General features: G+C 40.4%; 1 protein-coding gene across 1 annotated transcript in view; it reads left to right on the top strand.

Annotated features, from left to right (window-relative positions):
* Positions 1-15,209, top strand: part of PIK3CG (phosphatidylinositol-4,5-bisphosphate 3-kinase catalytic subunit gamma) — a 37,191-nt gene extending 21,982 nt beyond the window's left edge. The window contains exons 8-11 of the mRNA XM_082311335.1: positions 3,180-3,310; positions 5,877-5,988; positions 7,928-8,085; positions 13,272-15,209. Of these exons, the coding sequence (XP_082167461.1) occupies positions 3,180-3,310; positions 5,877-5,988; positions 7,928-8,085; positions 13,272-13,553 (683 nt within the window). The 3' untranslated portion in view covers positions 13,554-15,209. The remainder of the gene's footprint in view (positions 1-3,179; positions 3,311-5,876; positions 5,989-7,927; positions 8,086-13,271) is intronic.
* The last annotated feature ends 6,472 nt before the right edge of the window (positions 15,210-21,681 follow it).

Here is a 21,681-nt window from a genome sequence, read left to right as displayed (position 1 = left end):
GCAAGTTTGTTAATTCCTGTCATCGGTGTAGCTGGCAGTATGATAGTAACTGCACGGATTGATAAAATAATGATAATATAAATATTGCTGTGTCTCCCATGATCTCCAGCTTTTTAGTTCTTTTCTTTTTCAGCAATATATTTGGCTTTATGGATCAAAGAATAATGAACTGATTCCCAGTAAAATTAAGAACTCTTTTTAATATGTATCTGTAATGTACTTCCTCTCTAAAATCCATTGCCACATAAAATTTTTATCATCCTTTCTTTTGACTTCAGGATATCTCAGCAATGCAGAAAACCCAAACTCACTGATAAAATACTTGGTAGTGTGACACAAAAGAGTTTCCTTTCTCCTAATATGAGTGATTCAAAAGTAAATAAATTGTATTGATAGAATTCTAATAATAAAGGAAATGGAACATTCTATATCAAAATACCAACTAACTGTAAATTTAAGGAGGGTTGTTTTTTTTTCCTCTCCCTTAGGTACGTTATAATAAACCTAATTTTTTAGAGAGATTTTTAGGATTTAATTTAATTTTGTTTAAAATTGAAATAATGGAGGAAGGTGGAGGAATTCTGCCAGTGATCCTAGCATTCTTATGTTTGAGTTCCAAACTTCATTATTCTTTCATGAATTCTTAATTGACTCTCCATCCCTTTATCTCAAGGAAATAATTGTTTATTTTCCTATACTCATGGGGGAGATGGAAGAATTTAGCATTCTTTCAGCACCACAGTAGGGGCATGGTTAATCACATAAAGACTCCTGTTCAGTTTGCTGAAAATACCTGCAGCCTAAATTAGTAATACCCAATGTGGGACACTTTGATGTAGAGCTTACACTTGTTTGGAACAAAACCAAAGAGGAGTGGCATGCAAATGTTCTTTCACAATATTCATATGCGGTCTTCTTCCAAGCGGCTTCCCTCTGGGTATTTCCATGGCACTTGGGGCAGTTTCTGTGCATTGACACACGGGCAGTACCCCATTCTACATTGAGCATGGGGAAGCAGCCAGGTGTCTCACACCTGGGGCTGGCATCCCCTCCTGTGTAGAGCTTTCATAGCCTGTTGAAGACATCTGCATTCAGTGCAGTTTGCAGTTTTGGAAACATCCATCCTCTGCACTGCTGCTGCCAAATAGACCTCTGTAGGAGCAACTTTCTCTTCTATGTATCACTGGTAAAGATCATACCCTGTTCTCTCTCCCTTTGACATGGCCATATGTTCCCAGCTCTGCAAGGCAATTATCACTACTTACTATGCTGCATCACTGCCAAATTTAAGAAGTTCAAGCTGGGACTTAATACAAGAGTCACCTGCTTTAGTACTGCAGATCCCCAGAAACATTTACAGAAGCATTTACTGCTGCACTTCGCAGTTGAATACAGCCCAGCTGAGATCTTCTATCACAGTTACTGAAGCCTTCTCTAGGACTAACCATACTTACCAAGAGGCATGTCTGGATTTAGAAGAATTTTCCAGTAGAGCTATACTATTCCAGGTATACTGGAATATACCACAATATTTACCACTATAAAGGTATCATGGTAAAAAAAGTTATTTACTTGGGCAGAATAGGCTGCACAACATTCTGTGTAGGTTTTATACCACTCTTTTGGCAGTGCAGCGGAGAATTATCAGTAAAGGGTTTCCATTAGCAGCTGCTTTAAAATCCAGGGACTTTTCACACTGCTTATCAACATAGCTATGCTGGGAGAAGTTTTAAATGCAAGGGGAAGCAAAAGATGCCTTCTGCAACAGCTCCGCTCCCCTGGAATCAAGGAGCTGTTGGCCAGTAGAGGGAGATTTGTGAGCACAGGCAGGGGAGGCCTTTTCAACAGCTGGAATGGGATCTGGAGCTCACTCCTAGGAGGAGAACAACAGCTTGACAAGCGCAGACCAAAATGCAGAGCTTTCTAATTTGGTGGTGTTGGCGGTGGGCTTTGGCGGTCATATTTCCACAATAGTTTTATTACAAACAAATCCAGGCCACTGTCAAGACAGAAGAAATACCTCCAGGGGGTATTCAGCCATGAGTTCAGTCATGTGTGGAAGGCAGGGGCAGGAAGAGTTTACTACATTGCTACTCTCTTACTGAAAAATTTGCACATAATCCAGTGATTGCAAAAGGGTGGGACTGTGAACAGATAGAAATTCAGCTGTTTCAGAGAGAGAGTCAAACTGAAACCAAATCAGAAACTGCTTTGAATCACTGTGGGGAGAAAGGGATGTTTTTGCTTGCTTGCTTATCTTTGAGCTGGAGCTGAAGCCAGGCTTTTATCTAGAAGACCCTGTTGAACTTGAACCAGAGAAAGAAAATATAATATTTCCAGTTACCAAATAAGTTCAACTAAAATCTGACCTTCCCCCATACAGGCATGCCCAGTACGAGGGCAGACTGCATCTGCTAGTCTTGGCTACAGTGCAGAGTTGTGTTGCAGCCCCTGTTTATGCTTTTCTCTCTAGCTTCCCCTTCATCGCATGCTATGTTAGTATGAACAGTACAAGTCCTTGTTTCTGCGCTGTATTGCTGCGATGTGCTGATTTGCCTTTGTGAGGATCTCTTCAGTTTAGGGACCGACCCCTGGGCCCCAACAGCCAGAGCTTACCACGAGCAATCCCACTGCTATACCTCACTGTGTACTGGTATTTCTGAAGCTTTCTGTGCGTATGCACACTTAAGTTTAAATTGGATTTACTGCAGGAGGACCAGCACTGTTCCTCTGCCACAGCTCTGGCAACGCTTGCATGCCTAAGCTGCTGCAGTGCTGCAGCTTTTCTTCAGCTCCTCAAATTTGTGAAGCTGGAGAACAGCTGGTGGGAATGTGAATGGTACCTGGGCTTCTGCAGGGGATCAGGACAGGAGGTAGCTCCTCTCCATAGGAAAAGCCTTATGCAGGGGGTCCCCACTCATAATGTGATTCTTTCCATTTTAAAAGGTTTTACGTTCTCACAGAGGAGTTTAGGATGCCAGGCTGGTTACAAGCTCTGGCTGGTTTCAGCTGGGAATGAACAAGAACCAATGTTGCTCGTAAAATAAATTTCTGCTCACAGCCTAAGAAGTTCTGCAGTTGATTTAAAAAACACATTTTAAAATTAAATTTTGCATATTTTTAATATGCTTTGATATAAATTTAATAATGTCTTTTAACTTATTCATTGTTTTCTCTAGGAATGATCGAAATTGTGAAAGATGCTACAACAATTGCCAAAATTCAACAGAGTACAGTTGGCAACACTGGTGCATTTAAGGATGAAATACTAAACCAGTGGCTCAAGGAAAGATGCATGATTGAAGAGAAGGTGAGTGCTTTGAATTTTTAAGTAGGATTTTCAAATGCGCCCTAATAATTTAGAATCATAGAATCGTTTAGGCTGGAAAAGACCTTTAAGATCATCAAGCCCAACCATTAACCTAGCACTGCCGAGTCCACCACTAAGCCATGTCCTTAAGCACCACATCTACCCGTCTTTTAAATACCTCCAGGGATGGGGACTCAACCACTTCCCTGGGCAGCCTGTTCCAGTGCCTGACTGCCCTTTCAGTGAAGAAGTTTTTCCTAATATCCAACCTAAACCTCCCCTGGTGCAACTTGAGGCCATTTCCTCTTCTCCTATTGCTTGTTACTTGGGAGAAGAGATCAACCCCCACCCCGCTACAGCCTCCTTTCAGGTAGTTGTAGAGAGCAATAACATCTCCCCTCAGCCTCCTCTTCTCCAGGCTAAACAACCCCAGCTCCCTCAGCCGCTCCTCATAAGACTTGTGCTCTAGACCCTTCATCAGCTTCATTGCCCTTCTCTGGACACGCTCCACCACCTCAATGTCCTTCTTGTAGTGAGGGGCCCAAAACTGAACACAGCACTCGAGGTGCGGCCTCACCAGTGCCGAGCACAGGGGGACGATCACTCCCCTGGTCCTGCTGGCCACACTGTTTCTGATACAAGCCGGGATGCTGTTGGCCCTCCTGGCCACCTGAGCACGCTGCCGGCTCATATTCCACCGGGTGTTGACCAACACCCCCAGGTCCTTTTCCGCCAGGCAGCTCTCCAGCCACTCCTCCCCAAGCCTGTAGCGTTGCATGGGGTCGTTGTGACCCAAGTGCAGGACCTGGCACTGAGCCTTGTTGAACCTCATACAATTGGCCTTGGCCCATTGATCCAGCCTATCCATTTTCCCTTTTATTTTTTAAATTTACTTTTTTTTGTTTTTTACTTCTACCTTTAAAAAAAACTTTACTTTTTTTTTTTTACTTTTGAAGAGCTCTTACAGTTTGTAGAGGAAACAAAAATCCTAAGTTGTAAAGTTGAATTTACTGGTCTGTACCCTCTGAACAGATTAGAAATGAAGTTAAACTTGATTTATCACTAATTCCTTTAGATAACTAACTGGGTTGATATAATTTACATATAGTATACCAACTAAAACTCCACTTTCCTGCAACCATAGGGTTCTTAAAATTGTTAATGCAAGTATTATTTGTAATTAAATTATGAAACTATGGAATGTATTACTACACAGTATATACCTGCAGAAATAACTGGTTGCATCAATAAAGTGAATAAGTAATTTTTAGACTCTGTTTCTAAAAAGGTTTTAAAGCACAATTGACAATTATGAGAAGTCCCAATTCTATTTATTATAACAATGATGAGTATTGAGGCTACAGGCACTGGCCAGTTAGGTCCATGGAAAGTAGTTCTTTTACACCCCTAACGGCAAGTGATTTTTAAAACCTTTCAACTGAAGGAAGTTTATTGCACTTTCATCTGTCCTCTACTGCTGAAACATTACAGCCAGTGGTAGATTCATGCATGTTAAAATTTTAGGTCAAAAAATCCCTCTGTATCATGAACTTGACTATTATCATAAGTCTCTTCACTGTTTGGAAGCTGTGCTGGGCCAGGCAAAGCACTCCAATTCCATGGTTATTGACAGTTAGGAGGCAGAAGAATATTCAGTTCAAAGCAATTAATGTTTTAGTTACTACAACATTGACTCTTGGTTGGTTGCATGGGTTCGGTAAGGTCTACTCTTCTTCTGGCAGAGTTGGCTCCTGCATTTTGTGGTTCATTCTTGGGCAATTTTTTTGCAATTGCCATGAATATTTCATTCACGTTCATAGGTGTTTTGGCAGACGTCTCCACGAACAGTAAGCTGTTATCACCTGCATAGGCCTGTGCTTCCTGGAAATCCACAGCTCTTTTGTTAGCTAGGTGAGCTTTGTTCCCTGCTGAAGCTATTACAATGTTAGGCCTTGCTTGTCGCTGAAGTTCTTTGACCCAATTTTTCGCTCTGGCAAAAGGAGTACAGAGCCCATACGGTTGTGTTTGTGGTACTTATGTGAGTTTGAAAAATCCATTCATTTTCCCAGTACTCAGCCACGGGTGCCTGTGAAAGAGCCTTTAGCATCCAGCTGGCAGCCGAGCTCCTGACAAACAAGACGCTTTAGAAATGACTCCTTTGTCAGTGGTATTTAGAAGTGATACATGAGGAGCAGTTTGAAAGGACATCTAAGAACACTGAAAGGCAGTGTGCTTTTACAGGATTTAACAGGTTTGGGTACTCACAACTCCTTTGCTTAGGTAGGTCTACTGACCTACTAGAGCTTTCTGCCTGCTTTTTTCCACAGAAAGCGTGGACAGCTATATGCTTATATTATTTGTGCTAAGGGACAGAGCCTGCTCGCACAGTACAGCGAGTGCGATGCAGGGCTGTGATCTGAATCGCTGCCGTGCAGCAGTGTATTTTATAAGGCAGTTTGTCCAACTGTTGATAGATACATGTCGACAGAAAGGCATATGACTTTGAGAATGACTGAGTTTGTTTTCTAGCATTGAAGCATATAACATCTGTAAGATTTATTTTTAGTTTCAGGCAGCTGTGGAAAGATTTGTTTATTCTTGTGCTGGATACTGTGTGGCAACCTTTGTACTTGGAATAGGAGACAGGCACAATGACAACATTATGATTACGGAAACAGGTGAGTAATTTTTTGAGAATTTCGTAGAAGTGGGGACTGTCTATACTTCACTAGATTTATCTTTGATTTTAATAACTAATGCATTTAACAATGAATGAAGAGACACAATCCAGTTCTGTCAGCATTGCTTACAAGTTCAGGTCCTCCTGTGACATTGAAATGTATTGTCACCCCTTCTGGCCTTCATGTAGGCTCTAGATATTTATCATTAATAATGCCATTCTTTTCCAAGGACAAGTGTGTTACAAACTAAGTCATGAGTAATTTTTTTTAGTGTCTAGATCTAAGATCTAAAAGCCAAAAAACCTTAAAAAGCGGACAGCTGTTCCGCTGCCTGAAGTGTGGATGGGGTTCTGACAGTGTTCAGTGGAACTGTATCTGTGTCAGAATTCAGATGTTCCTGGAATATTTTCACTTCCAAGGAACACAATTGCTTTATATACCTTTGTAGAAAATCCTAGAAAGCAAGTGCACATGGAGTGTATTGGTTTTGCTACTTCAGTCCATGGGATGGTTGCAATCCTCCTGAAGGAACCACATTTTTTTTGTATTACAAACTTTGGAAATTATTTCTGTAGCTGCACATTACTTCATCCTTAATTTTACTTACCTATGGAAGCCCCAGAAAGGACCCCAGAATGAGCAGTCCATATGGAGGAGTTTTATTTGATCTAAGAAATTCAATTCCAGTTTCATGATCCTCTTGCTTCATAGTTAGTCTTTACATAATGCTAAGAGACAGAAAATACTTTTGGGCTTAGTTAGAAGGCTGTATATTTAATATTAATCATATTATAGTTAAAGTTTTACCAGTTGAAGGCTAGAGAGAAGTACCCTGAAGGCAGAAATGAGCTAATTGAAGACTACAGTAAAAACGTTCACCAGAAGTCCTTGAGGAAAAGAAGACAAAGAAATGCTTTAATTTCAACATTATATATAGTATAGTGCAATGTTAGTGCCCATTGGCAGAAAATGAGGGACAGGTCAGTAGAAAAGGAGACAGAGAAAGAAAGGTTATTCTGTTGTGGTCAGGAGCAGGTTTGCCTTGGAGTCTTTAACGGGAGCTGTCTTGAGCACCAGAAGCCAGAAGGATGTCAGTCTGAGAGGTCTGCGGAGAGTGTCAGATTTGGTAGGTTGGGAGGGCTTGGAAACTGGCTGAAATGCTGGAACATGTAAGGATGTTCCACCTACGGATCACTGTTAAGTATCATCTTACATCATTTGATGTTTTATCTTTTTTTATACATGTACCACTATTACAAATCTGTTTTTAACTAACCAAACTCTTCTATCCTTACATCTTGTCTGACAGTGAAAGTAGCAAAGTAATCTGAAGAGCAGCAACACACTCCAGTCCTGTAGGTGTAGCGATCCTTAAAAAGGGAGTTTTTCATCACTTTCCTGGGAACTGATACCCTACTACAATCTCAGAGTTATCCAAAGGGTGACAATGCAAACTTATTCTGCACAGTACAGGGTGATTTAGAAATTAGTAATGCAGGTCTGTGAAGAAGCAGCATGTTCTCGTGAATGACATTAGCCAAGGAGCGGGATAGCGCCAGAATCCCATGGGTATTTGACACCTAGTTCCACAAGCCTTTTCCATGTAGTGATGTGCTGGGAGCTGATTGTTATGGATCTGAGGCACGAGCTTTGCTTGGTTGATTTTTGAAAAGCTGTGAGCGTATGTTTAGAAAATACAGCAGTTCTGCTAGGTTTTTAACAACTGCCGGAGATAAATAAAAAGTAAGTTTGCCAAGAGGACAGAATTATATATTTAAAAAAAAAAAAAGAGAGAAAACAGTCTTTTCTGCTGAAGTGAAGAGTGATCATATATACCCCAAAAAAGAGGTTTTGGAATTATTGTGAATACAAGTAAGTGTTCTTGGCACTTTATTGTATTTGAGCCTAATTGTGACTTCTTCTTCTCTTTATGAAGGTAACCTTTTCCATATTGATTTTGGCCATATTCTTGGGAATTATAAAAGCTTCCTTGGAATTAATAAGGAAAGAGTTCCTTTTGTGCTGACTCCGGATTTTCTGTTTGTCATGGGGACTTCCGGAAAGAAGACAAGTCTCCATTTCCATAAATTTCAGGTAAAGAGTGAATGTCTAGCTTCAAATCAATTACGCAATGTTTTTTACTCTCTGAAGTGAACATTAGTGCCTTAGTTTTCAAAGATCTGGGCTCCTGGGTATTATGTTAATAAAATTTACTGAATCATAATACAATTTTAGGCCCAACTAAGAGCAAAAATTATCTGTAGGATTATGGGAACTAGCATTCAAACATCCACAAAGTCACATTGAAAAGCTTCAGTTAGCAGCAGACCAGATAGGCAGTCCTTTCTTTGTTTCTTGTCTTGATTGAAAATACTTTGTAGAGGGCTTCAGTATTTGTGCAATTAGAGGAGACTCGTAGTGCTCAGCAGAGCCTTCTGTGTAGTACGAGCAGGTGCGAGGCATTCCTCGGCTGGCTTTGCCAGTGTTATTCCCTCCTGATTCTGCCCTCGTGTTCTGGGGTTTGGACTACTGCATCCGAATAGAAATCTGCAGTGACCCTACGCTATGTCAGATTCTGGTTTTGTGAAGTGGATGGACTTAACGCTCTGAAAGAAAAGAATGGTGTTAAAAATCTATTCTATTGCAGCTTCTATTTCAAATTGAGCCCCTCTGAAACAGTTGTGATTCTTCAAGCTTGTGTAGGACCTGGGCAAGGAGGGAGCAAAGCAAAATGCTGTTTACTATGTTTAATGAAATGGCTGAGAGCGTGGCTGAGCAGAAGTAAATGGATGTCTGGGGTGTTATTCCTGTGGTCATCTTTAGGGACTTGAAATAAGTGCCTGATTTAGAAAGCAGGTTCCCTGTAATATCAAAAGAAAATGTCACCTCCAGAGTGTGAGTCAAAGCAAAAGTCTAACTTAGATGTTCTGGATTCCCTGTGGATGAACCAGTCTCTCTGTCGTCGTAAGGAGCCTGGTTTTCTAACCTCAGTGCCTAATTAAGGTTCTTATTGTTGGATAGTGAATATGTCCCTTTGAACATATACATGATTGCACCGCAGATAATGAGGCAATCATCATCCTTGAGCCCGGGCTTCTGAAAATACTAAAGAACCAGGTGCGATTTTTGAGTCTTTGTTTTGCACAAGGACTAGCTCTATCACAGTGCAGGTGTTTTGAAGGGGGGCTTGTGGCTCAAAAGATTTAAGAGCAGGGTGGGTTTTGCTATGGGATGGGAATGCTGAGCCCATGCTCCCAGAGAAGCCTGTGAGCTGTGCTGCGTACAGGAAAGATGCTGTTGCCGCAGCTGTAAGCCATGTGCAGGTGTGGGGCTGAGACACCACTTAGGTTATGTCATTTCATAGAAGACCTCTGTTCTGGAAGCAGAAAATAGTTGAAAATACGAAAGTGTGCTAATGGAGAATTGGAAGACTAGCAACCTGTTAGTGTCTGCAGTGAGGTAACGTTGTGTTCGTATATGTGGATCATCCAGCTTTTTAGAGAATATCTGACCTTTACTTCAGCAGCCCAAAGGCCAAAAGCAATAGGAGGTGATTCTGGTCTCAGCCTCTCTTCAATAAGCCGTGCCTTCATCATACAGTCCTGGGTTTGACTGAATACACATTTTGTTACTTCAGTACAAATTTCTAAATACTGCTGCCATCCCGCTAATGCAGATGGTTTAGGAATGCCATGATAGTGCCGGTGTAATTTCTGCTAGCGTCATTAACCAGATGAAGGGTGATTAATGTGCTTTACCTTTGTGAACTGTGACCGTGATATGTGACCTGGTCATTATAAGTGGGATGATTTAGGCACAGACAACAATAATACTGACCAAAAAAATGTAAGTTCATGTACAGTTCTGCTGCATTAGATACTGTTTATAAACTGCTATTCTGGTAGTACATTAAAAGGCTTTTCTGTCTCAAAGACCAATAAAAAGAAAGTTAAAATACTTCCATACAAGTAAAATAGTAACACAGAGCAAGATCTGCATCGCATATTTTGCTGTAAAAAAATATATGTTTTAGTTATATGGTCAGAGTACAAAAGTAAACGAAATTATAGCTTCACTTTTCAGCTGGCTGGTTTCATCATGTTTGCTAATATTGAGGAGTTCATTCAGTGTGCCTGCTGACTCATTCATGTATTAATGGAAAAGTCTCAGCATTTATCCTTCATTATTTTTTAAGAGCATCTCTCATTAATTTGCACTTCACCTACATTAAAATAGGTTGTGCTTTAGAGGAATCCTTTGTTTTTTACAGGCTTCGGTGTTTTTAATATTTTAAAATAATCTACTTTTTAAAAAATGTTATTTCTCTGTCACCTATTGGATACAGTCCATGCAGATGTGTTAGCCATAGCTCATATTGCAGGTGTCAGAGGAGGTTAATTAGGCAAATAATTTTGACCAAAGTTCGCTGCAACAGAGTATAGTTCATTATTAGTGAACTTGTAAAGCTGTCAGTGGCCTGGCAACTTTTCTGGAAGTAGCAATAAAGCTCATTCCTGTGAGCTCTTAATCTAAATTTTGCTTCCCTTTTTGTTTGTGTTCCTTATGATGGTTTAATGAAAATTAGAGGCCAGCGGTTATTAATGACGTCACAGGAATGCTTAGTAGGAAGCAGTATTTGATGGTCTTTTGTCCTAATGGCAAAAATGTATTTAAGCATGACTTAATCAGAGAACACAAGTATTTTTCTGTGCCATACATGAATTTTTCAGCTGCCTTAGTACTGTCCAGATTTCTCTTGCTGTAAGTGTCATATGTGGTGGCATTTCCTTTCCAGCCTTTGGCTGAAACCCATGGAACTCTCTTGCTCCTATGTACATGCAACTTTTTCACTTCTTACTTGTAGAAACCCTGGAGAGAGCCTCATCTAAGATCTTCGTAGTCTTTTGAGCTTTGTCCACCTACCTATTATTAGTTTGCCTAAAATTGTTTTTGCTAGTTTTTTGCATTAAATTTTGCATACATTTTTATTCATTATATTTAATTTACTTAATTCATTATTTTTTCCGTACTCTGCTGACTTGATAATATAGAGATCTGCATTTTCACTTCTAATCAAATTCTTCTCTACCATTTGTTTACAAAATCTCATGTATTTGATTGTCAAATAAAGGTGACGGTAAGCCGAAGGGTGTACAATTCATCATTGAAAAATACTTATTTGTAGTATACTGTACAGGGAAGGGATGGCCTATATAACAGAACTTGGACACTTCGTATTCTAAAAATGCCTGACCTTTAGGATACTAATAGTTAGGACAGTTTCAAGCTCTCAAAATAATTATTGCCTGTTGGATAGTGGGATTTTGGTTTCTCCTCAGCTCGTCTCATTTTGCCTATGGCTTTAGATTAGTTGGCAGCTTTCTTCTTAATCCCATGGTAAACATCTACATATCCTTGACACATACGTATGTGTTATTTTTGGTTCTCTCTGCCTCTCTCAGAAGTGTAAAATTTAGTTTTCTTGGAAGATGTTAATTCAAAACTCCATTCAGTTCCTGTCTGAATAAATAACTGTAACAGGCAGATACAGATTTTTTAAATCTTTCGCATTCCTGGAAGGTCTGCCTTTGAGATGCAGCGATGCCAGGTTCTTGACTGCATAATTGTTTTTCTGTCTCAGACACCGGCAGTAGTGAGATGCATCATCCATAGAGAAATGTAAAACCTTCTTTGATATAACTATAAAGAGCTTTCATCTCTTCCAAGGCTAGCAAAACACACACTAACACTTCTGACAAGATTTCCCTGTTTGAAGTTGATAATACATAAGTAGAATTTCTTTTTTTTATTTTTTATTTCCCCCCCTGGTGTCATGGAGAGAAGCTAATCCTGCTGTTAAGATGATGGTGTTTTCTGTTGTAAATTGTGCTTTGACCATTGCAATTTATCTTCTGCTTCGCTAGAGCTAAACTAACATTGGAGTTCATAAGTATGATCTTATTTCAGGACAGAGTGAAAGATTTAAGGGCCCAGGCAACAGGAAAAAAAGAAACCCTACAGACAGATCTTCAGCATATCATCTTCCTTCCTTAGTATCTTCCTGACCTGTCTGGTTGGTTGTTCTGGTGTTGCTGATGTGAACAGTGATAGATGTTAAGATTATTTGTGCACTTCTTACTGTTTCTAAGGAAGAAAAAAACCATACAGCTTGTAAAAAATAAAGAGTGTTCTAGAGGGCTGATGAGATTTGGTGGAACTTTACATGAAAATACTTGGATTTCTTAAGAACTTTTTAATAAATTCATATACATTTGTGGAAAGGTTAAATTGCATATTTAATTGGGTAAAAATTAACATGGCTTCAGCTTTAGTTTTAATAGCAAAAACCTTCTTGGAAATATTTTTCATCTTTTTGCATTACTGCATTGCAGGCCCAATTTAACTTTTTAATATATGATTGCTTTCTTCATTGCATTGTCTTCCTTAAGATGTGATTTCTAAAAGTAAATGAGTAATAAATTTAATATAAGAAATAATCATTTCAGTTTATGTATTAGTCACTTAGCATTAAATATTCTTTTAAAAAGCATTGCATGTTTTTCCAAGCTGCAGAAATTTCATTCTTCTAAAGGTTATGTTGTTAGGCACAAATTACTTATATATGGAAGTGAAAAAGCTATAAAAAAAACCTGTGGAATCCAGTATGACAGTACATAAACACAGAAGTCCCACAGCAAGGCAGTGTGCCTGAAAACTAGAGCTGTCAGCTGGAAAAATTTCTCAGAACACCAAGCCTGAAAAATCTTCTCCATTAAATAAGCCGTCACCCCTGCAAAGTTAATAGACATATATATAAAATGAAGAACAGTCCCCTGGAGGTGCTGCTTTATTCAGTATCGCTTGCCAGCCATGGTCTTTAAATGGGAACATACCAATTGGAAAGGAAGACAGTGAATTATTCCTGTCGCTTTTAACAGCCACAGAAAGAGATTATATGACAGGGAAATTAATTTGAAATTTTGGTGAAGCTAAGGTTTTATGCTTTAGTAATTAATATAGTATTACTAAAAAGAGCCTTTAGTTTGTACACCAAAACAGTGTGTGTTGCCCCAAGGTGTGGTGATGAATGAAGTAATACCGAGTGACGGCTGCAGAAGTTCGCTTCACGTTTCTGCTCAGGTGAACGGCTCTGCGGGGTCCCCTCTCTCTGACGTACTCGAGTGATTGCATAGCGTTGGTTAATGAGAGTCCTGTGAAATTCCTGCGCCACCCCTCTCAGTTCACCTCCTCAATTAACAAAAAATTCTTCTCTCTTGTAGGACGTATGTGTGAAGGCTTATTTAGCTCTTCGACATCACACAAACCTGCTGATCATCCTGTTCTCCATGATGCTAATGACTGGAATGCCCCAGCTGACCAGCAAAGAGGATATTGAATATATCCGGGATGCACTGACAGTAGGGAAAAGCGAAGAAGATGCCAAAAAGCATTTTCTTGATCAGATAGAGGTTTGCAGAGATAAGGGCTGGACTGTGCAATTTAACTGGTTTTTACATCTTGTGCTTGGAATCAAACAAGGAGTAGAAAAGCATTCTGCTTAATATTTTATGTAGATTAACTGTGGGTGTGAATAGGAGGTTAGTGAACCTACATGTTATTTATGAATTCCGAATAAATGAGCAGTCAAAATTGCCTTTACTTTGCTGGCAGCTTAAATGGATCTTCTAAAAAGGCAAGGACTTTTGCTCTGCCCCTCCAGAAGGTCTTCCTGCAGTTATCTTTTTTTTTAATGTCTAACGACACTTCAGGTTGCTGGATTCTTTTAACTAGTTGCTTTGCTGATGTCACCTGCATTTTTCTTGTTTTCTTTAGTAATAATTTCAGATAAATACGAAGGAGGAGCTGGAGTAAGATGATAACCTGCAAATTCAAATAGAAATCCCCTATGACATTACCTTCATTGTTCATGAGGGTCAAGCCCTTCAAAAGCAGAAGAATCTATTTAAAATCTATGGTTTTATTGAAATTCCTGTAGGCAATTCACTTCTCTCTCAGGATGGCTTACACTCAAGTGGTCTTCACCCACATCCTTCTCCTTTGTCCCTTCCTTAACACTTAGTCCTTTTTGGATTTTTAGTATGTTGTCAGTAGAAAACAGCTTTGGCTCTACCCCTAGAGGAAATTACCTTAGTATTGTGGTAGCCTCCTGACATAGACAACGGAGCTCGACTGTCCTGCCAGGAGAACTTCACGGTTACCTGGAAGTTCCTCAGGTTTGAACCTGAAATTCTGAAGGTTTAATTTTGAAGGGTTTTTTACTGTACTTTTTAATGGAGAACATCCTTATTATATTACAGATTATATTCTTACTGTAAAGTTACTAAAAGTCCACCTGTATAGTAAAATCTTTGTAGAAGAAGCAATGGTACTTCCTTATTCCTCAGAGAAAACTCCTTATGTAAGAGTAATTGACATTTTACCAAATATTTGAGAAACCCAAAGTTATTTATTCTTTGGTGATATGTTTTCAGGATATACCTAGAAGGAATTAAATGTAATCTTTGAAATTGTGTATATTTTGCTATTTATTTTTAAATTCCTTAAGAGACTATACTACTGAAAAGATATTTATGAAAGAAAAGAAATCCTTATCTTTAATTTCATTATTTAAACTTGAAAGAGGAGAAAATGGGCAGTGTTAAGTAGAATTTTAACTTCTGTACTGTAGGATGCCTCCAAATCATCAAGTCTGCCTGTGGTAGGAAAGGAAAAAAAATATAGCATGAATTAGTCTTTGACTTGAATTATTACGGTATACTTCCTGCTAATTGATTTTTACCAAAGAGAGAAGATAGCTTACAATATTGCTTTTTTGCACTTGTGCCCGTGTAATTTCTTCTTTCTTTGTAGTGTTACATGGGTTTTACATTACATATAAATGATTAACTGAATTTTAAAATTCTGTTATCATTTGCTTTGATCATTTCACAGAACTGTTAAGATTTTAACTACTGCTGCCACTGTTACTACTGAGTGTATTCTTGAAGGACTTTTTAATAAATGTACTGTAATTGGTGTCTCAGTTATGAGATATAGCCAATCTATTCTTGAAATGTAGATGTTTAATTGGTTACTGTGCACAACTATTTTTGATGTATATGGTAGACTCTAGTTAAGGAAACCTAAGAAGTTAAAATGTAGAATATTTTGTTGTTCTGTTACATTATTATTCTGTACAAGATAGGCTTAAGACCATACTAAAATATAAACTAAATGGTGAATATTGTCTGTAAAATGATATTTTTAGATTTGTATTTTATAGATCTGAAATAAATCGATATGTTCTGTTGATTTGATTATCATTCATGAATAAGCAGCTTAGCCCAAAATACACATAAATATTTTTTATCCAGTTACTTAAAGACTATGTAATCTCAGTAAGAAATATTCAAAGTCCCACTCAGAGGAGTTGTTTTAGTTCCATATTAATAACTCCGTACAGTGTCAAATATCTTAAATTTTAATAGTCTGTAGTATAAGAATTGCAATTATTATAATTGTAAAATGTGAATAGAATATCAGCACTTTCTAAGAGCACTTTATTCATTCCTGGTTTGTTCTAGAAAGAAAAATCTGAAGATTTTAGTAAGTTCCTAGTTTTAAAAAGTAAGTAGATCTACTGCTAAATTTAACTCCAGCATGGGGAAATAAATGCTAATCACAACTTCAAGGGACATGGCACTCTTGAAGCAGCCTCCATTCGCAGAAAAAGGTCTACGAGAGGTCTGCACCCAGAGGAAAGCAGTTCAGTCCTGCACTGAACACGAACTGATGATTTTTATCAGCAGTTTACAATATGTGCTGTATTGAATTGCATACAGTGTTTGTTACAGACATCTGAGACACCTCTGCGCTGAGCTAATTGGCAGATTTTTTCATTGCTTTCCTTGCCTGTGAAGCCTACGGCTGGGCTGCCTGGGCACGGCTTAGCTGCCTTGTGTCTTCCTTTGAACACCCGCTCTGCGTCGGGCGTTGGGTGTTTGCCAGCCCGACTTCTGGGAGATCAAAAGCAGCTGCCAAATCTCCTTTTTACCTACAGAACAAGCTATTAGGCAGCTTACGGGCACTTTATTTATAAATAGCTGTGCATTCATACCACTGATTATCTGTTGCCTTCCGCGTGCCTCTGGAAACCTCCATCCACAACTGACTTTGTTTTCTGGCATGCCCTGACACAAGAAGAAACAACGCAGAGATGTAGTTTGAGGCGGTCCAGCTTCAAGGCGGAGTGGAATTGCTTTTTAGGCGAGGAGGCGGGCACGAGTGCACGTCTGCCCGTCCCAGTGCAGAATACGGCCGTCGCTTTCCGCAGTGGCAACTACGGACGCAAGGCCTGGAAGGCCGGAGCTTTAGCACAGCCGCCGCTGCCGGAGCAGGAAGCTGAACCACAATTTCCTGAGCTTGGGCCTAATGTCTTCCAGTGTATAAACGCACCAACCCTTCAGAATAGCTGGTTTATAAGGGCTATAAAACAGGAAATGTAAATTAGTCACTAACCACATTTTTCATAGGCTCTAATGCAGCACACAGAGAGAGAAAATGACTAAATTTTCTGAGTAGGTCTCAATTATCATCCTTGTCTCCTGTTAGCCTTAAGATTATTTTTTGAAAATTATTTTTAAGGGCTACTTTTTCTTTAAGATGTATTATATTTTCTTGGCAGTCTAAATTCACGTTACTACTGCACCTAACAGTGGAAATTTGAAATTGTTCTTGGAGTTGGTGCCTCAGACTCGGTTGTGACTTGACGTATATTTTGGCTCCAGCAAGACCGTCGAGATGTTGGTTAGCGACGAGTGTGTCCCCAGGGCTCCAGCCCAATTACATTCCAGGACACGAAGAGACGTTGCAAGGGAGCGAAGGTGTACAGCGGGATTATATTTAGATCTTCATTGAATACACTGGTTCGACTTGTTAGAGGTATTTAATCTATCATTAGCAGAATATTTAGCCTTATTTAACACATTTAGCAGAATTTCCTCTAAAATGTGACCAGTGACACAGAAATACAGATCTGAACAACTGACGAGAAAAGTATCAATGGAAATTATAACTCTTTTAGGGTATTTTTCATTATAAACCTTTTTTACTGTCTACTAGCAACGTTCTGCACATCCACATGAGTAGTCCCAAGGATTATGTACATTACAGATTCTGTGCTGATGACTTTCTAATGCAGTTTGTGTAAACTAGTCTTGAAAATAAGAAATTATTAAAATTATAAACAGGGATACCAAACCGTCTGCAGGGTCTGGGGGCCCTTTCAGTATCCCAGTGACACTGAAGTGTTAGAAAAACACTGATGTGCTTTCATTAATCTTCTAATTGCAACTTACACATTATATGTTGGAAACAACACTCCAGAAATCACCTGTTCTCCTGGACAGAAGTCTGCAGGAGGAGGTTCTTGCCATGCTCACCCCACTCTGCATTTTGGAGGCAGAATTGGCCAGAAAAAGTACTAATACATTTTTAAACTTTGTGGCACGTTTACAGAAAATAAGATTCATGCTGGAGAAGAGAAAGCTGTTTGTCTGCAGTTAGACTGTTAATAATAAGGACTAATCAAAGATACAAATGACAGGTTTACAACCATGTGAGGGTTGTACATCATTACGTCATTAGAGGAAAGAGGCGTTGGTGACCGGTTCTGGTATGATACAGGGAGACGGTCCGAAGGACAGGGCTTCTCCTGGCTTTTTGAGCATCAGTGGGTCTCTCATACCCAGCAAGAGCGAGGCGGGTGTCCTGCCTGCTGACAATGAGCAGGTGGGCACTGGAGAGGAAAAACTCTTTCCTTCCTCCCCCTGGGAACGGGGGTTTGTCCTTTCGGAGGGCGCATGGCAGCGCTTGGCACGGCAAGAGCCCTCCGCAGGCTGGGGAAGGCAAGCAGGCAGTGTTCAGCAAAAGATGTACCATTTCTCAGGTGATCTCCTGGGGATGCAAAAGAAGAGGCTGTCACTTTGGAAACAGCAGCAGCACGGTGCCAGAAACACATGCCAGTTAATTTTAGCTAACAAAAGAGACCTGCGTATGGCAGAAGTGCTATATCTAGTAAGTACGAGCACATCCCACACTTCGGTGCAATCACCCTGGTGTTCGGCTTTAGGAGTCACGCTTTGCAAGTGCTGGGCACACTCTCAAAGCTGTAGTGTCTATGGTCAGAGTTTACCACCGATCCCTGTAGTAACTGCATGAAGAAACAAATGGAAAATAATAATCTGTGGAGAGCAGCATTTCTTGAAAAGACAAACATTGAGTTTACACAAAGAAAGGTCAAATCTAATGTAATGAAGAATAACCAGGCGAGATCCCTGAAAGGAGAAAGAAAATAGAAATGTTAATGGCCCATAGTACAAACAGTTTTAAAACTATAGCTCAGACTTTGTACCAGATCCTCCTTTGCCTTTGAATATATCTTCCTTGATCGAGATTAACTAATTATCCTGCAAAAGGCTACGAGGGCTATGACTGTTTAATAACCCAAGAAATCTGCTGCCACAATGCAGTTCCACGATAAAGAGTTCATTAACAATTCAAGATATGGCCAGAGCTGAATTTTGCTCAGACTATTTACCGTTAAATTACCTGAGATTAAAAAAAAAAAAAAATGCAAAGAAACAATTAGTCTTGTGCTTCTTCCCCAAATCAACCAGCAAGTGTCTGGGGTTGGCATTAAACTCATCACATGGGGAAGTTATTTCCCATCATGATGGGAATGCGTTTTTCTCTGAAGCGTTTGGAGCTGGCCCCTGTCAGGGACAGGGTACCGGCCTGGGGGTGCAGGGTGGCAGCTCTTCTCCTCAGCTGTCAAATGTCTCTGCACAAAAGAATCTCGGTGAGATAAACAGGTCTCCTCAGGAAATGCTCTCCCTCCAGCCAAAGTTATCCTTCATTTTGATGAAGTTCATGACAGCATCTCTGTTTTACAAACCTGCTTCTTTCCCACAGAATATGATGTATTTTCCAAACCTTATAAAACAGTGATTCTGCCTGCCTGGAGAGAAAAATACCCAGAGATCTCAGTAACTTTAAAGCAGTCTGAAACTGAAACACTCTAGGCAGGGACCTTTCGACTCAAGGTGATGCCTCGTGCAAAGGCAGGCAATTATTCTTCATGCCACCACAGGCCTTGCATTCCAGGGAGATGCTAATTAGCTAAACATGCTCATTTTTCAGAGGACCATCTTTGGGAATCTGTCGCTGCAACAGCACACCGAAGCGAGGGCGAAGAGTGGCTTCTAACAAGACCAGAGACTGACACCAGCTTCGTGGGGAGTAGGTGGCCATTGGGTGCAGTGGCAACGGGGACCCAGTGGCAGCAGCCCTGGTAAAAACGGGCGTAGAAGTCAGGGTTTAAGTGCCGGGATGAGCTGTGTGCTCTGGGGCTTCGAGGCAAGGGGAAGCACGTCGCACTGAAGGCCAGACCAAAAGCCATTTGATGACAGGTTCTGCCCCTGTCACTCAGCTTTTCCGCACAAGGCAAGGCAGACCCCTGACCCTCCGTCTGCGGAGGGAACGGCACCACTCACCCCCTCGAGGGCTCAGCGTGCACAGCCAGCCCCACCAGCAGGGTTTAGACCTCAGCAGATACGGTACGTTACTGAAGCCCCCCACTTTCACAGGATTCATGGAACTGCTGTGCACAACTGTAGTTTGTTAACTCAATGTTAGCTACGTGTCCCGCTCAGGGATTTGAGGAATGCATCTCTTGGAAGACTTTTTCCTCAAGTCTCATTTATTCCCACTGTTCTCCTTTTCTTATTCTCCCCCTGCTTTCTTCTGTAAATGCTAACATGAGCTCTTCAGAGATTAGTGTGTGCTTTAAAAAATCCATATTTATCCTTATATAAAAGCTTGTTTCATTTGCCCTGTCCTCTGGAGTTCCGTATTCCCACAAGCCATCTAAACACAGACAACAATGTGTAGCGTTAGGATTTAAGAAAAGAGCAAGAGGAGTGTTTTCATAATGTTATTAGCACCAGAAGAAAGGAACCAACTGTCTTCAGGGGGGCTGAAACACAAGACCCTCACCCCAAAGTGGAGATTAAAAAAACCCCTAACTCGTCAAGTATCTTTTTAGAGTGTTGACTTTTTAAACTCCCTTCTCCTCCTCTGTCCCCTTGTGTACACACAATGGTCTTATTCTGAAAAGCCAGCTGTGGATGCGCACATAAATACACTCCTCTCCATGGCTGCTCCGATGGTGTCCCCTCTAACCCTCCGTCACCCCTCCAAGAAGCCAACCACCGTTCATTCCCTGCTCTCTCTTCATCCTCTGTTGGGCTGCTTTCCATATGCCTTTTCTATACCAGGCCTACCAAGTGCATCTGGAAATAGAATGACAGACATCCAAGAAAAATAAAGCGTTCTTCTTCTACCTCATGTTTCTCAATGAAGATTTACATAAGCTGCAGAGGTCTGTGTGTGAAGGAATATTGTTACGACATCAGCCACCCACAGAAATGCTGGGAAAAACCCAGCCTATGCAGAGTGGTCTTTAGTTTAATGCAAAACTTATCCTCACAGTCCTTAAGAACTGGTATTACCAGGACTATCCAATGAGAATAAATACATTTTATAAAATATAAGCTTGCTTTATTTTGGGGGGGGGGACACCTCAAAATCTAAACCCAGACTACACTGTCCACTTCTTATAGCCAGGAAATGCACAGCTCAATGTTAGCAAAAGAACCAAGTGTCAAAAATACAGGTAACTAGAGATGCTGTCAACACCTGCACTGGCAGAAGCTTGCTAAAAATTCTCCTGACTGTGAATCCCTTTAGAAAAGGAACCTAACAGCAAAAGAAATCAGGGAAAGCTGTATGTATATGCTTCAAGGTGCAAAGCACTGGAAGATGAAGCTTTCCCCAGGTGTAATGCTCTGTATTCTTCCCTTCTGACTGCTATTAGCAATAGTGAAGGTGGAAAAGGAACTTTATAGTGAATACACATTTGACTGGAAAAGTGGCGAAATCTTAATGCAGTTAGTGCAGTAGTAACAGAAATGCAGCCCTGCTCCAGGATGACCAAGACTCAATGATGTGGGACCACCGCAGCCTCGTCATCCCAGCTGGTATCATACATGCATCCTAGCCAAAACCGTGGTCAATCTAGCAAGTGGCACCAGCAACTGGGCCTGCTGAGAAGCAAGTTAACTGCTGTCAGTACTCCTCATAAAGCAACACTTCAGAGAGCGCCCTTTAGTATATCATCTTCACAAGAGACAGGCCAATAAAAAAGATGTGCGGAAGAGTCTTTATCATCATTGCAATGTCCTAATTTACAACGGCATCAAAGATAAAACACAAGAAATATCTATTAGTGTTATTTACAAGATCAAGAGAATATAACCTGAAACTGAATCACAGGAAAGCAATTAAAAGCACCATTTCATCAAAAAGATGTGGAAGCCACACTACAGATGGGAACGACCTGCCAGGATGTGTTTAAATACAGCAGATATCACATAGTTCACAGCAAGACCTCCCAAAAACTTAAGGGGTACCACAACCCTTGAAACACAATTTAAACACCACTAAAAGCAGGCAAGTTGCTGGCACCAGTGAGAACAACGCTGCCACAGGGAGAAGCTCTGGGAGTGCAGATGAGGGCACAAACATCCATATAGCAACGTTTCTGTTCCAACGGGGAAAGGAAATATTTGT

This window comes from Platalea leucorodia, assembly GCF_965183815.1.
Source record: "Platalea leucorodia genome assembly, chromosome: 4".
Taxonomy (NCBI): domain Eukaryota; kingdom Metazoa; phylum Chordata; class Aves; order Pelecaniformes; family Threskiornithidae; genus Platalea; species Platalea leucorodia.
Note: the sequence above shows the minus strand (reverse complement) of the source record. Positions and strands in the feature narration are given on the sequence as shown.